The following is a 13,352-nucleotide window of genomic DNA, read 5'->3' on the forward strand; positions in this document are numbered from 1 at the left end:
GTCAGAGCGGTTCTGGTGGGCGAGTGTGGCAGGGGCACCCGGAGAGGAGAGGGTTTGTGGGTGGTTCCTGGAGAGGCAGTCAGGGGGCCTGCTCCCTCGCCTGGCAGTGATGGGGGAACAGCACAGGGGTGAGGCAGGCAGGGCAGGGGTGGTGGGCTGCAGCCCCTAGCCCGACTCTCACCCGTCCCACCCTGCAGCGTGACGGGGCTGTGCCGCCCTGTGTGTGCCCAGGGCTGCGTCAACGGCTCCTGCGTGGAGCCCGACTACTGCCGCTGCCACTTCGGTTTTGTCGGCCGCAACTGCTCCACGGAGTGTCGCTGCAACCGCCACAGCGAGTGCGCCGGCGTGGGGGCACGCGACCACTGCCTGCTGTGCCGCAACCACACCAAGGTGCGCCGCCTCCTGCCCCCCTGCCCTTCTGCGAGCAGGACCAGTCTGCAGCAGGGCGGTGACACGGAACAGGACGGGAGGACACGGAGGGCGGGTGGACACTGGCTCTTGGAGAGTGGGCGGCTGGGCCGAGGGGAAGCCCGCCCAGTGCAGGCTGTGGCTCCTCGGGGCACAGGTGGGAGAGTGTCCACCCCCATCACTCTCCAGCTCCTCTCACTGTCCTGTCACCGCCATTCCCAGGGCAGCCACTGTGAGCAGTGCCTCCCGCTCTTTGTGGGCTCGGCCGTGGGGGGTGGCACGTGCCGGCCCTGCCATGCCTTCTGTCGAGGCAACAGCCACGTCTGCGTCTCCAGGAAGGAGCTTGAGATGGCCAGGAGGGAGCCGGAGAAATACTCCCTGGACCCGGAGGAGGTGAAAGAGGCTGAGGCCTGGAGCCCGGGTCTGAAGGAGGAGGCTGGGAGCCTAGAACCTGGATCTGAGGGAGGAGGCTTGGGGGCCTGGAGCCAGGGTCTGAGGGAAGAGGTTGGGGGCCTGGAACCTGGGTCTGAGGGAAGAGGTTAAGGGCCTGGAGCCCGGGTCTGAGGGAGGAGGCTGGGAGCCTGGAACTTGGATCTGAGGGAGGAGGCTTGGGGGCCTGGAGCCAGGGTCTGAGGGAAGAGGTTGGGGGCCTGGAACCTGGGTCTGAGGGAAGAGGTTAAGGGCCTGGAGCCCAGGTCTGAGGGAGGAGGCTTGGGAGCCTGGACCCCAGGTCTGAGGGAGGAGGGATGGGGATTTCTAGTCAGAGGTGGGGGCCAGGCCCGTTTCTTTCTGTGATCCCCACTTCTTCCTTGGCCAGATCGAGAACTGGGTTACCGAAGGCCCTAGTGAGGATGAGGCTGTGTGTGTGAACTGTCAGAACAACAGCTATGGGGACAGATGTGAAAGCTGCCTGCATGGCTACTTCCTCCTGGATGGGAAATGCACCAAGTAAGCGGTGGGGGCGGCGGAGCCCTGAGTACCAAGAAGGGCCCCTGAGTCTGGACCCCCCACCCCACCCTCTGTCCTCACCCCGGGGAGGATGGACTCCCAGGGAGAGAGCTGGGGATGTGTGGACACCTGGGTTCCACCAGGGCCCCGGTGCTGGAGATGGGCCAGAGGCCAGGTGTCCCCTTCCCTCGGGGAGCCGCCCGGTGTCTCCTTCTGGCTGCCGCTGGGGCTCGGCTCACAGGGCCAGGACCTGCTCAGGACCTCTGTGACCCCGTCTTCTTCCTGCCCCTCAGATGCCAGTGTAATGGCCACGCAGACACGTGCAACGAGCAGGATGGGACAGGCTGCCCGTGTCAGAACAACACGGAGACGGGCACGTGCCAGGGTGGCTCCCCGAGTGACCGCCGAGACTGCTACAAGTACCAGGTGTGGCGGGCAGGGGTGCCACAGCCCAGGGAGGGAGGCGGGCAGGGCGCACAGCTCATAGGACAGGGCAGCGGGGACTCGGCAACACGGGTCTGGGGCCAAGGGCTCTCTGCTGGGAGGACAGCTTGGGTCACCCCTCTCTTTGCTTGCCTCAGTCTCCCCTCCTGCTCTCTGAAGCCTCCTCTCTGTCGAGGTGTGCAGGGTGGAGCCTTCCGTGTCTCCCTGATGCTCTGCCCCCGACCGGAGTTTTTCAGGAGTTCAGGAGAAGTGCTTTGGTCTACCCCTGGTGGTGGTCAGGGGGTCCCTCTTGGAGGTGCTGAGGGGGTACCCAGCGCCCCATTCTGCACTGCCCCTCGAGCTCCAGGCCCACTCCCGTGCTTGCATGTCTGACGCCATCCAGAGGGGCTGGCCTGTGTTCGGAGAGGGCTCAAGCCTGAACTGAGTTTCTCTAGTGTCTGGAGTGAGAGGGAGGGGGCGTCCTGCTTTGGGTGGTGCTGTAGCGGGGACAGCAGGGCCAGGGCAGACTGGGAGACCCCTCAGGGCCATGCTGCCGGTGCCTTGTCTGGCTGTGGCGTCGTCCCAGTATCTGACCTGCGTGGTGCTCAGAGCCTGGGTGGTCTCCCACAGCCCGTCCATGCAGCTGGCCCGATTCCGAGCCCCTCGTTCCTCCAGGTGCACCAGGCAGCTGCGGCCTTGAGCGGCGTGGTGCATACGAGCACCAGGGGGCAGAGTACCTGTCTGGCTAGGGTGCTGGGGTGCCAGAGGGGACCAGGCGGGCCAGACGCACTGTCCCCAGGAGGTGGAGGGTCGAGAGGAGCAGGCACCGGAGAGGCATCCCAAGTGTGGGTCCTGGCTGGAAGGACAGAGACGTGGGGGCGGGAGATGCGGGGCCTGGGGGGCCTCGTGTGAAGCTGCCCCTGGGATGAAAGGAGGTTGACCTGGGGGAGACGAGCGGGGCCCGGGCCTCAGCGAGTGGGGGTCACCTGGTGGGCACAGCTCCTGCAGCCCCGTTGCCATCGCCAAGGCTGGCGAGATGTGGGGACCAGCTTGCTCTGAGTCTGGGTGCCCCCCTGCCATGGTTGAGGGTGAGCTGGGGGCGTCTGTGCCAGCAGGGAGGTGGGGGATGCCAGGAGAGCCGTAGCCCCAGAAGCTGCCCCACTCTGCCCGCAGTGCGCCAAGTGCCGGGAGTCATTCCACGGGAGCCCGCTGGGGGGCCAGCAGTGCTACCGGCTCATCTCGGTGGAGCAGGAGTGCTGCCTCGACCCGCTCTCTCAGACCAACTGCTTCCACGAGCCCAAGCGCCGCGCCCTGGGCCCCGGCCGCACCGTCCTCTTCGGCGTGCAGCCCAAGTTCACTAACGTGGACATCCGCCTGACCCTGGACGTCACCTTTGGCGCCGTAGACCTCTATGTCTCCACCTCCTACGACACCTTCGTGGTCCGCGTGGCCCCCGACACGGGCGTCCACACCGTGCACATCCAGCCGCCGCCACCGCCGCCACCCCCGCCGCCCCCGGCCGAGGGGGGTCCCCGGGCAGCAGGGGATCCCGGGGGAGCCGGGGCCGGGAGTGGGCCAGGGGCCCCGGCAGAGCCCAGGGTGCGGGAGGTGTGGCCCCGTGGCCTGATCACCTACGTGACGGTGACGGAGCCGTCGACGGTGCTGGTGGTGCGAGGGGTGCGGGACCGGCTGGTCATCACGTACCCACACGAGCACCACGCCCTCAAGTCCAGCCGCGTGTACCTGCTGCTGCTGGGCGTGGGGGACCCGAGCGGGCCGGGCGCCAACGGCTCGGCCGACTCGCAGGGCCTGCTCTTCTTCCGGCAGGACCAGGCCCACATCGACCTGTTCGTCTTCTTCTCGGTCTTCTTCTCCTGCTTCTTCCTCTTCCTCTCGCTCTGCGTGCTCCTCTGGAAGGCCAAGCAGGCCCTGGACCAGCGGCAGGAGCAGCGCCGCCACCTGCAGGAGATGACCAAGATGGCCAGTCGCCCCTTCGCCAAGGTCACCGTCTGCTTCCCGCCTGACCCGGCCGCCCCGGCGCCCACCTGGAAGCCCACGGGCCTCCCGCCGCCTGCCTTTCGTCGCTCCGAGCCTTTCCTGGCCCCCCTGCTGCTGACGGGGGCTGGTGGGCCCTGGGGCCCCGGGGGAGGGGGCTGCTGCTCGCCCGCCCTCCCTGCCAGCCCGGCCGGCCTGCGCGCAGGGCCCATCACGCTGGAGCCCACCGAGGATGGCATGGCGGGGGTGGCCACACTGCTGCTGCGGCTGCCCGGCGGGCCCCACGCACCCAATGGTGCCTGCCTGGGCTCGGCCCTGGTCACACTGCGACACAGGCTCCACGACTACTGCGGGGGTGGCGGGGGCGCGGGGGGCAGCGGGCACGGGCCGGGTGCTGGCCGCAAGGGACTGCTGAGCCAGGACAACCTCACCAGCATGTCACTCTGACCCGCCGCATGTCCAGCGCCAGTGTCTCCAGGGGCCTCTGGTCCCTTCCCCGTCCCCTGGCTCCCCTGGCAGGGCCGTCTCTGCCCTACTGTCAACCATTATTTATTGAAACCTTCTGTGTGCCAGGCCCTGCTGAGGCCCCGGGCAGGCGACCGAGCCAGACGGCGCTCCCTCATGCCTGGGACTTTGTTCTAGTGAAGGGGGACAGTCAGTGTGGACACTGATCCCGCACACGCTGGCGGGACCAGGCATTCGGGGCAGCGTCTTGCCTGGGCTGGGAGAAGGAAGCGCAGCCAGAGGGGGTTCCAGGCATAGGGCGCTAGAAGTCACTCAAGGTCAAGGTTGAGGCCTTCAGGCAAAGCCCCAGGCTGGTTTTGTAGGAAGCATCAGCGGCCAGAGAGGCCGGTGGGCCCCAGGTGGGTTTGGGGTCTTATTCTCAGGGCAGTGGGAAGCCACTGGGCAGTTTCTGGAGGGAGAAGAACGGGACTTGAGGGAGCGGTGGATGGGGTCTGTGAACTGGGGTGGGGGCACCCCCGGGGACTCGGGAGATGAGTGGGCCCGAGAGCAAGGCAGGGATGGGTGACCGGGTGGCAGGGCAGAGGAGTCCAGCGTCGCCCCACACCTCTGCGGGTAGTGGCGGCTGGTTGGTTGAGATGGAGACAGGGGCCCGGGTGGAAGGTGAGCCCAGTCTCGGCCCTGGGGTACCCCCAGAGACGAGGTTCCTCAGGAGCCACGCTGCGTGTGCTCTGGGGGTGCTGTGGGGTGCCTGAGCAGAGGCTGGCCCACAGAACCGAGGGGCCAGGACAGGACCCTGCTGCTGGAGGTGGCAGAACCACCGGCCCGGGCAGAAGAGGTCAGGAGAAGGGTGAAGCCCTCAGCCTTCAGCTCACCGGGAGGTGAAATCGGGGTCCCTGCAGGGGCTGTCCCCAGCCAGTCTCACCTTGGACTTCTCTCCCCTTTTGAACTTGGTGTTCTCCTTTCCCAAGACTTGAACCCCAGTTGCCTTTTGGGACCCCCGGGGAGCTGGTCCTACCTGCACCTTACACTTGGCAGGGGGCCTCCGTCTTGAATGTGGGTCCAGGGGTGTCTGGACAGGGGGGTACTTGGGTGAACAATAAAGAGTGTGGGAGACTCTATGTCTGGAGCTGTCTGTGTGGGAGGTGGGGTGGCTCGCTAGATGGTGTCCTGGTGGTATCCCAAGGGAGAAGAGGGCAGCGGGGCCTTTGACCCCTGGTCCCATGTCGGGGAACCCTGCTTCTCAGGAGGGGAGATGGCCGGGCTGTGCTCACAGGCTCTGGCATGGCCCAGGCTGACACCAGCACACCCAGGGCATGGGATGGGCCTCAGTGGGCCTCACTCACGTGGGCATCTGTGGGAGGGGTGGAAAATGCCTCTCCAGGCATTATGCAGCCCAGGCCCCGCATACGTTGTTTTGCTGAGGACACAGCAGTAAGTAGGCTTGAGGTGTGCAGGGTGGCCTCTGCCATGGTCTGCAAATCTCAGCCTTTCCACACCCTGGGTGGTTGAAGGGCTTCCTAGGGGTCAGCCCATCACGTGTGTGTTTGCCATTGGCACCATGGCCTCCCAGCGCCCATGGCTGGCTGACCTTGGAGCCACGTGTGGGCGTTTTGCCTGCATGTCATTGCTGCAGTTCCATTGACTTCCTTGCAGGCAGCTGCCCTGCCCTTGTGTGGCCCTGAGACCCCAGAATCTTAAGTGGGGATAGATGCCACCAAGGGCTTTGGGCGCCTGGCACTGTACTGGGGAGTTGTTTGGGATTTTGTATCTGGTGCCAGCTGGGGATAGAACCCAGGGCAGCTCCACCCATATGCCATATCCCTGGCCACTGGCCGACGTGAGCAATCACTGGTTTCCCCAGTGTCAGTGACAATTACAAGGGCTGGAAGCCATTCTTGGTATGTGGGAGCCCCAGGTTTGAACCCAGCATGGCATGTTTCCTGGAGCACCACCAGACATGACCCCGAACCCCAAAACAGCATTGAAAGGGAAGATGAAAGGAGGGTTTTTTTTTTTTTTTTTTTGCTTTTTGGGTCACACCTGGCAATACACAGGGATTACTCCCGGCTCTGCACTCAGGAATCACCCCTGGCGGTGCTCAGGGGACCATATGGGATGCTGGGAATTGAACCCGGGTCGGCCATATGCAAGGCAAATGCCCTACCCACTGTGCTATTGCTCCGGCCCTGAAAGGAGGGGATTTTTAAGTGTGATTGGAAGAGGAATAGGAGACAAGTTCAAAGAAGGGAAGGCACTGGGTTTGGCGTTGGGTTTCATAAGGATCTAACTCCACTCTGCAGAGTAGGAGATGCAGGAGCTGGGGCGGAATGAGGCTTTGATGACAGATGGAGGGGGGTGGGAAAGAAGGTGAAGAGCAGATCTGGGGGCTTCTGGCGTTGCAGGTGAAATTTGGGATTCCAGTTTGCTATTGCAAGTGAAGGTGTCACTGATGGTTTAGTGTATGGATCAGAGAGTGGAGAAGAGAAAAGCACCGATTAGAGGAGCCGTGATGGTAAAATTACTTAATTATATATTAATTATGCCATTAGCATCAGTGACTGCTGATTGGATGGATTCACTTTTGGGTCTTCGAATCCCAGCTGAGCCTCCCACGTCAGCCATGGGATCTGCTCGGGATTAGCCTCAGGGCAGGAAGCTCTGAATTCAGCAAAAGTCAAGGCGGATCCCAAGCCTGTTACATCTGGGAACCGGATGGGTCATTTTTGTCACAAAGAAAGTGGATTGAATTCGGGCTCCTTAACGGCTGCTTTGGCTTCAGGGAGCAGTGCTTGGCCTGTGAACGGTGTTCAAGGCTCAGTTTCCGGTGAGCCATGTGGCGCCCACTAGTTTGTCCTTAGAACTCGAGGCAGCTGGAGTTAAGGCTCTTGTCTGGCATGCAGCCCACCTGGGTTCAATCTCCAGCACCACATGATCCCCTGAGCACTGCTGGAAGAGCACAGAGCCAGAAGTAGCCCCTGAGCATTACAGGTGGTGCACCACCCCCCACCCCTGCAATATAAGAATTTGTGTAATTTGGCTTCTCTACCAAGATTTTCTGCTTTTCAGGATCTGGGCAGAGCCTTAGGAGGGGGTCTTCGTTAGAGGGGACCCTGGGGGGGGGAGAGGGGAGAGTGAGGAGCACTCACCAATGTCACAAACATCTTGCTGAGACCTGGGGATTTTGGGGGTCCTGAGTGCCACCTGCTGTTTCCCACCCCCACCCTACCCCCTGCGCCGCGCGCGCGCGCGCGCGCACGCACACACACACACACACACACACACACACACACACACACACACTCCCAAAAGATCTGGTCAGGGAGATAGTTCAAGGAGTGCATGCGGGAGGCTCCAACTCCAGCCGGGTGCCCCACGGTCATCGAGCACCGCCAGTGTGGTTCCCCCAAAACAAAACACCCACCAGAATAGAAACGGGAAGATCTCGCAATGCGGCAATTCCCCTCTGCACCCCGGCAGGCCCATCCCCGAGTGAGTCCCCACCATCCGACTGGCCCTTGCCCGCCCAGATTCCTCCCAAGAGACAAAAACATGTGGGCGGGGTTGGTTTTCAGGTTTTTTTTTTTTTTAATTGTGGGTGTACATGGAACAACTGGGAGAGAGTTGGAAGGGCGCCCTCCCGCTGGGAGGGCGCAACGGAGGCCAGAGGACCAGAAGAAAAGCTGGGGAGGGGGAACCCCTTTATTGTCGGATCTTCAGTTCCCGCGCCATCTGACACAATGCGCAGGGAAGACAAAACGTGAGCGCCGCCCAGTCGTGCCCGATGGAGCCCTGGTGGGTGGGAGAGAGAGGTCAGAGCGCGTGGGGGACGCCCCGCGCGCCCTCGCCCCCCCCCCCCCCACGCGCCCCCGGGCCAGCGCGCACCTGGATGCAGTAGCGCTCGCGCATGCCGGTGCGGAGCGAGTGCAGGCCGCCGGGCAGGTAGGGCGCGCAGCAGCACTCGCCGAAGTCGTCAGAGATGCGACAGGCCAGGCACATGGGCGCAAACGTGCCACAAAGACCTGGGGCGGGTGGGGGCGTGGTCAGCGGCCGAGACCCAAGCTCCCCGGGGCGGGCGGGGGCGGGGGGAGCTGGTGGTCCTGGAGGTGGTGCTCAGAGGTGGGGAACCAGCGTTTGAAGCGGGAGTTGGGGCCATCCGGAGGAAAGTGAAGGATGCGCTGGGCGGGGCGTGGTGGTGGGGGTACGGATGGGAAGGGCTGAGATCCGGGAGGGTGGGGAGTCCAAAGATGGGGTGAAGGCGAAAGGGGTTCAGGGTCCAGGGAGGGGGCGCTGGCAGTGGGGTTGCACTCACAGACGGGCATGTCGTTGCAGCAGTCCGTGAGCCCCGTGTGCCAGTCGCTGGCCTGTGTCTGGTAGCAGGTGCTGGCACACTGGGGCTGGCTGGTCACTGGGTAGGACATGGCTGTGGAGGGGGACACGGGTCATGGGGCAGCCTCACACCTTCCCTCCGGCTGCCTCCCCCTCTGCCGGACCCCACTATGCCTCCCCCTTCCCTGCCGCCTCATGCTCCTCGGGTGGGCTGGGGGAGGGGGGACGGGGTCCTGTACTGGGGCGGGGGTGGGGGGGATAGTGGGCGGGACGAGGGCGAAGCATCGAAGCGTCGCTGCCGCCTCCACGTCTGGGCCGGGGATGTCGGGGGTCTGGGGTGCCAGCAGGAGCCGGCTGTCATCTGAGGGCGCCCGCAGGCCCACCTTTGCCTTTCACGCGGCACTCCTGCATCTCGAACTGCATCTTGCTGGCCCTGTGGAGGCGGCGCGGGGGACCGCAGCGGTGACAGTGACAGCCGGCTGGATCTGTGCCAGGGGCGCTGGAGATGGTGGTGTGGGCAAGGGGCACCGGGGGCGGGACTGGGGCGGGGGACAGGTTGGGGGGGAGGAGAAAGAGGCCAGGTGAGCCTGCCAGCTAGGAGAGGTGGAGGGGTGCAGGGAAGAAACTCGCCGATCTCTGTCCAGCTGCCCCACAGACCCCAGAGGACCCCCTCAGACCCGAGGCGGAGGCAAGAGAGTGAGGCCAGAAGAGCAGGTGCCCCCCACTTCCCGGCACTGGGATTGCACTGCCAGCCCATTTCCCAGACAGATCATTGAGGCCCCAAAGCCCAGGCAAGAGATGCTGGACCCCAGAGCTTCCAAACTCCACTACCCAGTTCTGTGTGGGTGGAGGAGGCAGCTGTGGGGGGGTGCCCAGAGCTGGGGTCAGCCATGCAGGGGAGCAGGGAGCAGGAGTGAGGCTCCTACCTGTGGGTTTAGATGATGACAACCACGGAGGTGGCGGGGCAGACGCACAGGCGACAGGGCACTCTGAGTTCTCAGGCTCCAGCCAGGAGCAGCTTATATTGGGGCCACCCCACGGGCTTGGGCGGGGCTCTGACGGAGCTTGGGGAGTCAAGCAGGTCTGGCTGACCCTCTGGCTCTAATGGGCCTCCCCCTCTCCCTCCTTCCCCAGCCCCCCACAGTTGCTTCCTGACTTGTCTGGGGCACAATGGGAGGGGGCAGGGGTCCAGGGATGGAGGAGAGCTGAGTGGGCAGAGACCAGAGGTGGAGAGAGATGGGGAGAGCCCGCGGAAGCCAGAGATCTGGGGAGAAGTAAGAAAGGGAAAGAGGGGTCCAGAAGCCATGGAAAGTGGGGCTCAGGTCTGTGGTGGAGAAAGGCAGCAGTGAGTGCTGGTGTCTTCTCCCATCTGCGTCTACGGGACCCCCACATCCCTGGGGGAGAGGCTCTGTGCTTCCAGTCAGGGAGGGGTGAGGGCACTGTGTTTGGGGCACTCATATTGGGACCGAGGGCAGGAAACCACCACCAGATTGAGGAGAAGGAGGCTGAGGGCGGGGGAGGGCAGACCCCCCCCCCCGGACTCCTGGGATCTGACACAGTGGGAGGGGGCTCCAAGTGCTGCAGGAACAGGGTGGCCTGGCCCACTGGTTGCTGGGAGGAAGGAAGGGGCTGGGGGTCCAGGATTCCTGAGGGAGAGAGTTGGGGGCCTGAGTCACCGAGTTTCCCCCCAACAGGCCTGGCAGGCTTGGAAGTGACTCAGTGAGGGAAGCAGCGTTAGAGCCGGGTGGGGATCCTGGCATGGGTGTCACCCCCAAAAATGTAGGAGGCACCGGAAAATTGGGGTGTCACCTGCAGAGAAGGTGGTGCCGTCACTTCACTGAGTGGGGTGAGTATGGGCATGGCGGAGGCAGGTGGTTTACCCTGCTGGCCTGGGATCCCAGGCCCCCCCACCTCCACACCTTTTGCCTCCCAACCCCAAGACCTGTTCTTCACCTCTTGGCCTCTCTGCACCACCCCATGGCTCCCTGTCCCTGTCCCCCCCCCCCCCCCCGTCATCAGGCGGCATCAACGTCTATCCCTGTTGGGGCCATGGCTGGCTGGAGGAGTCTGAATATCTGGGGTACCCCTTTCCATTTCTGTCCTGGGACCCCTGTCCCCCCAGCCCTGCCTCTTCCTCACTCTGCAAATCTCTCCAAAATCCCCCCCACACTCTATCTCCCCACCTCTTCCCTCTTCCCAAACTCTGCATCTCTCCTACTTGTCCTGGGGGTCTCTGCCTCTGTCCCCACCCCCCATGTTTCCCGACCCCATGCTGCAGGGAGTCAGGGCCAGTCATGGCCTAGGATGAGGAGGAGGAAGAGGAGGAAGAGGAGGAGGAGGAGGAGGAGGAGGAGGAGGAGGAGGAGGAGGAGGAGGAGGAGGAGGAGGAGGAGGAGGAGGAGGAGGAGGAGGAGGAGGAGGAGGAGGAGGAGGAGGAGAATTTCCAGGTGCTCGTCAGCTCTGCCCTGAGTTTCTGCTCCCCTCACTGACACATCCTGGGGCCCCCAATTAGATACAGCGAGTCTCAGGGAGATGAGGAAATCGGGACTGTGGATGCTATGAGGTGGCCAGCTGTGGGGAGGGGAGGTGACCCGCAGGAAGAGAAAAGTCAGGGGGTGAGGGGTGACCACCTGCCTCCATGCATCTGGCAGCTCTCCCCCTCAAACGGAGTGTCAGCTAAAATACAAGTCATCTGCTTAAATTATACATACAGATAACCCTGGGAAGTGTTGTTATTTAAATATGATAAATAATAGCATTATTCATTAAATATTATTATTTAAAATTTTATTTAGTTTCAAATTAATTATTTGTTTTTGTTTTTGGCTCACCTCCAAAAGTGGTGCTCTCTGAGCTGTAGTTTTTCTGTTGGGCACTCCAGCCTCCCTTGCTGGACCTCGATCATCTTGCTTGTAAGATTGGATGAAAATATAATGATATGATCTCTTTACTTCTGGCTCTGCACTCAGGAATTACTACTGGCAGTGCTCAGGGGACCATATGGGATGCCAGGAATGAAGCCTGGGTCAGCCATGTATAAGATAAATGCCCTACCCACTATACTATCCTTCCTGCCTCTATTATTATTATTATTATTATTATTTTTTTTTTTTTTGCTTTTTGGGTCACACCCAGCGATGCTCAGGGGTTACTCCTGGCTCTGCACTCAGGAATTACTCCTGGCGGTGCTTGGGGGACCATATGGGATGCCGGGGATCGAACCCGGGTCGGCCACTTGCAAGGCAAACGCCCTACCCGCTGTGCTATTGCTCCGGCCCCTATTATTATTATTATTATTCCTGGGCTGGAGCGATAGATAGCATAGCGGTTGGGCATTTGCCTTTCACGCGGCCGACCCGAGTTTGATTCCTCTGCCCCTCTCGGAGAGCCCGGCAAGCTATCAAGAGTATCGAGCCCACTCGGCAGAGCCTGGCAAGCTACCTGTGCATATTGAATATGCCAAAAACAGTAACAATAAGTCTCTCAATGAGAGACGTTACTGGTGCCTGCTCGAAAGAATCGATGAGCAACGGGATGATAGTGATTATTCCTGATGTACAAAATCACCAATACTGAGACATTACTGGTGCCCGCTCGAGCAAATCAACGAGCAACGGGATGACAGTGATACAGTGATGATGATGATGGTGATGATGATGATGATGATGATGACTTTGGGGTCAAATTTAGTGGTGCTCAGGAACTACACCCAGCTCAGTACTCAGAGGTCTCTGCTGGAGGTCTCAGGGAGCCAGGGATGGAATTCTGGGGCCCCTGCATACAAACCCTGCACTCAGTGCTTTGTGCTAACCTCCCAGCCTAAAACATATTTTTATTTATGTATTCATTTATTATTATTATTATTGGGTTACTCCTGGCTCTGTGCTCCAGGATCATTCCTGGAGGTGCACAGGGTACTATAGGGTGCTGGGGATTGGACCTGGGTCAGCCGGGTGCGGGCCAAGTGCCCTGACGGCTCTACTATCACTCCTGTCCCCAAAACTTATGCTCCAGTGTCAGGAGTGCAGTGAACCCTCTGCGGGTGCATTTGACTGCTGGCACCGCACAATCCAGGAACTGCTGAAGGTAGTCCTGGGGGTCCCTGAGCCCCTTGGGGTCCAAGCACTGGTCTGGAAGACCCCCTCTACAGCAATGGCCCCTGCGCCCAGGACACCTCTGGGAGCCCCCTGTTAAGGAAGGATAAGGCAGGAGAGAGAGTATAGAGGGGAAGGTGCTTATGGACTGGCCCATACCAATCCCCAGGATCCCATAGGGCCCCTCCCCCCAACATCTCCAGGAGTGATCCCTGAGCACAGAGCCAGGAGCACCCCTGGGTGTGGCCCCCAAACCCAAAACAAAGAACATCAACAAAAACTAACAAGGGGAGAAGTCAGGTGACTGGCCGGCCCATTCCTCCAGGCTGGCAGCCGGGCGGGTTTGGGTCCAGTTGCACAACGTGACATTCATAAGGCGGGTGGTGCCGTCCACGGCCCTGGTGGAACTGGTTGGGCTAAGTGGACCAGTGAAGCGGCACCCCCTTCCCATCCTAGACTGCTGCTTCCGCCAGGGCCAGCCCTATGGGGCTGGGAGCCAGCCGCGGAGGACTCTCCAAGCCCGGTTTGGGCGTCGTCGTCATCGAGTGTCTTGTGTGTCATGTGTGGGGCTGTCACCATGCACGGCTCTGCGTGCTCCTGGGTGGTGGGTGTGACACGGGCAGGGCCTTTTTCACGTGTGTATGTCTTCAGTGACCTTTCTGGGGGGGTTCCCGGAGGTTTAAGTAGGAACAC

At 61.8% G+C, this 13,352-nt stretch overlaps 2 protein-coding genes across 5 annotated transcripts in view; one reads left to right on the plus strand and one right to left on the minus strand.

Moving 5' to 3' along the window:
• The window catches only part of MEGF8 (multiple EGF like domains 8), a 37,452-nt gene extending 32,095 nt beyond the window's left edge, over window positions 1-5,357 (plus strand). For both annotated transcript variants that reach the window (XM_055146523.1, XM_055146524.1), the window contains exons 37-41: window positions 198-390; window positions 631-801; window positions 1,226-1,356; window positions 1,650-1,782; window positions 2,953-5,357. In XM_055146523.1, coding sequence (XP_055002498.1) covers window positions 198-390; window positions 631-801; window positions 1,226-1,356; window positions 1,650-1,782; window positions 2,953-4,221 — 1,897 coding nt within the window. In that variant the 3' untranslated portion in view covers window positions 4,222-5,357. The remainder of the gene's footprint in view (window positions 1-197; window positions 391-630; window positions 802-1,225; window positions 1,357-1,649; window positions 1,783-2,952) is intronic.
• Window positions 5,358-7,828: 2,471 nt separating this feature from the next.
• CNFN (cornifelin) lies at window positions 7,829-9,542 on the minus strand. Of its 3 annotated transcripts, none has more exons than XM_004620693.2 (5): window positions 9,492-9,542; window positions 8,949-9,050; window positions 8,549-8,659; window positions 8,122-8,258; window positions 7,829-8,028 (listed from the first exon to the last, which is right to left on the minus strand). In XM_004620693.2, exons 2-5 carry the CDS (start codon window positions 8,986-8,988, stop codon window positions 7,939-7,941), a joined length of 378 nt encoding a protein of 125 aa, XP_004620750.1. In that variant the 5' UTR covers window positions 8,989-9,050; window positions 9,492-9,542; the 3' UTR covers window positions 7,829-7,938. The 3 variants fall into 3 exon arrangements, with proteins under 3 accessions (XP_004620750.1, XP_055002275.1, XP_055002276.1); XM_055146300.1 differs by having other exon boundaries at window positions 8,949-9,104; window positions 9,492-9,541; XM_055146301.1 differs by lacking the exon at window positions 8,949-9,050 and having other exon boundaries at window positions 9,492-9,540.
• Window positions 9,543-13,352: the final 3,810 nt, after the last annotated feature.

Source organism: Sorex araneus, chromosome 8, assembly GCF_027595985.1.
Source record: "Sorex araneus isolate mSorAra2 chromosome 8, mSorAra2.pri, whole genome shotgun sequence".
NCBI classification, from domain to species: Eukaryota; Metazoa; Chordata; class Mammalia; order Eulipotyphla; family Soricidae; genus Sorex; species Sorex araneus.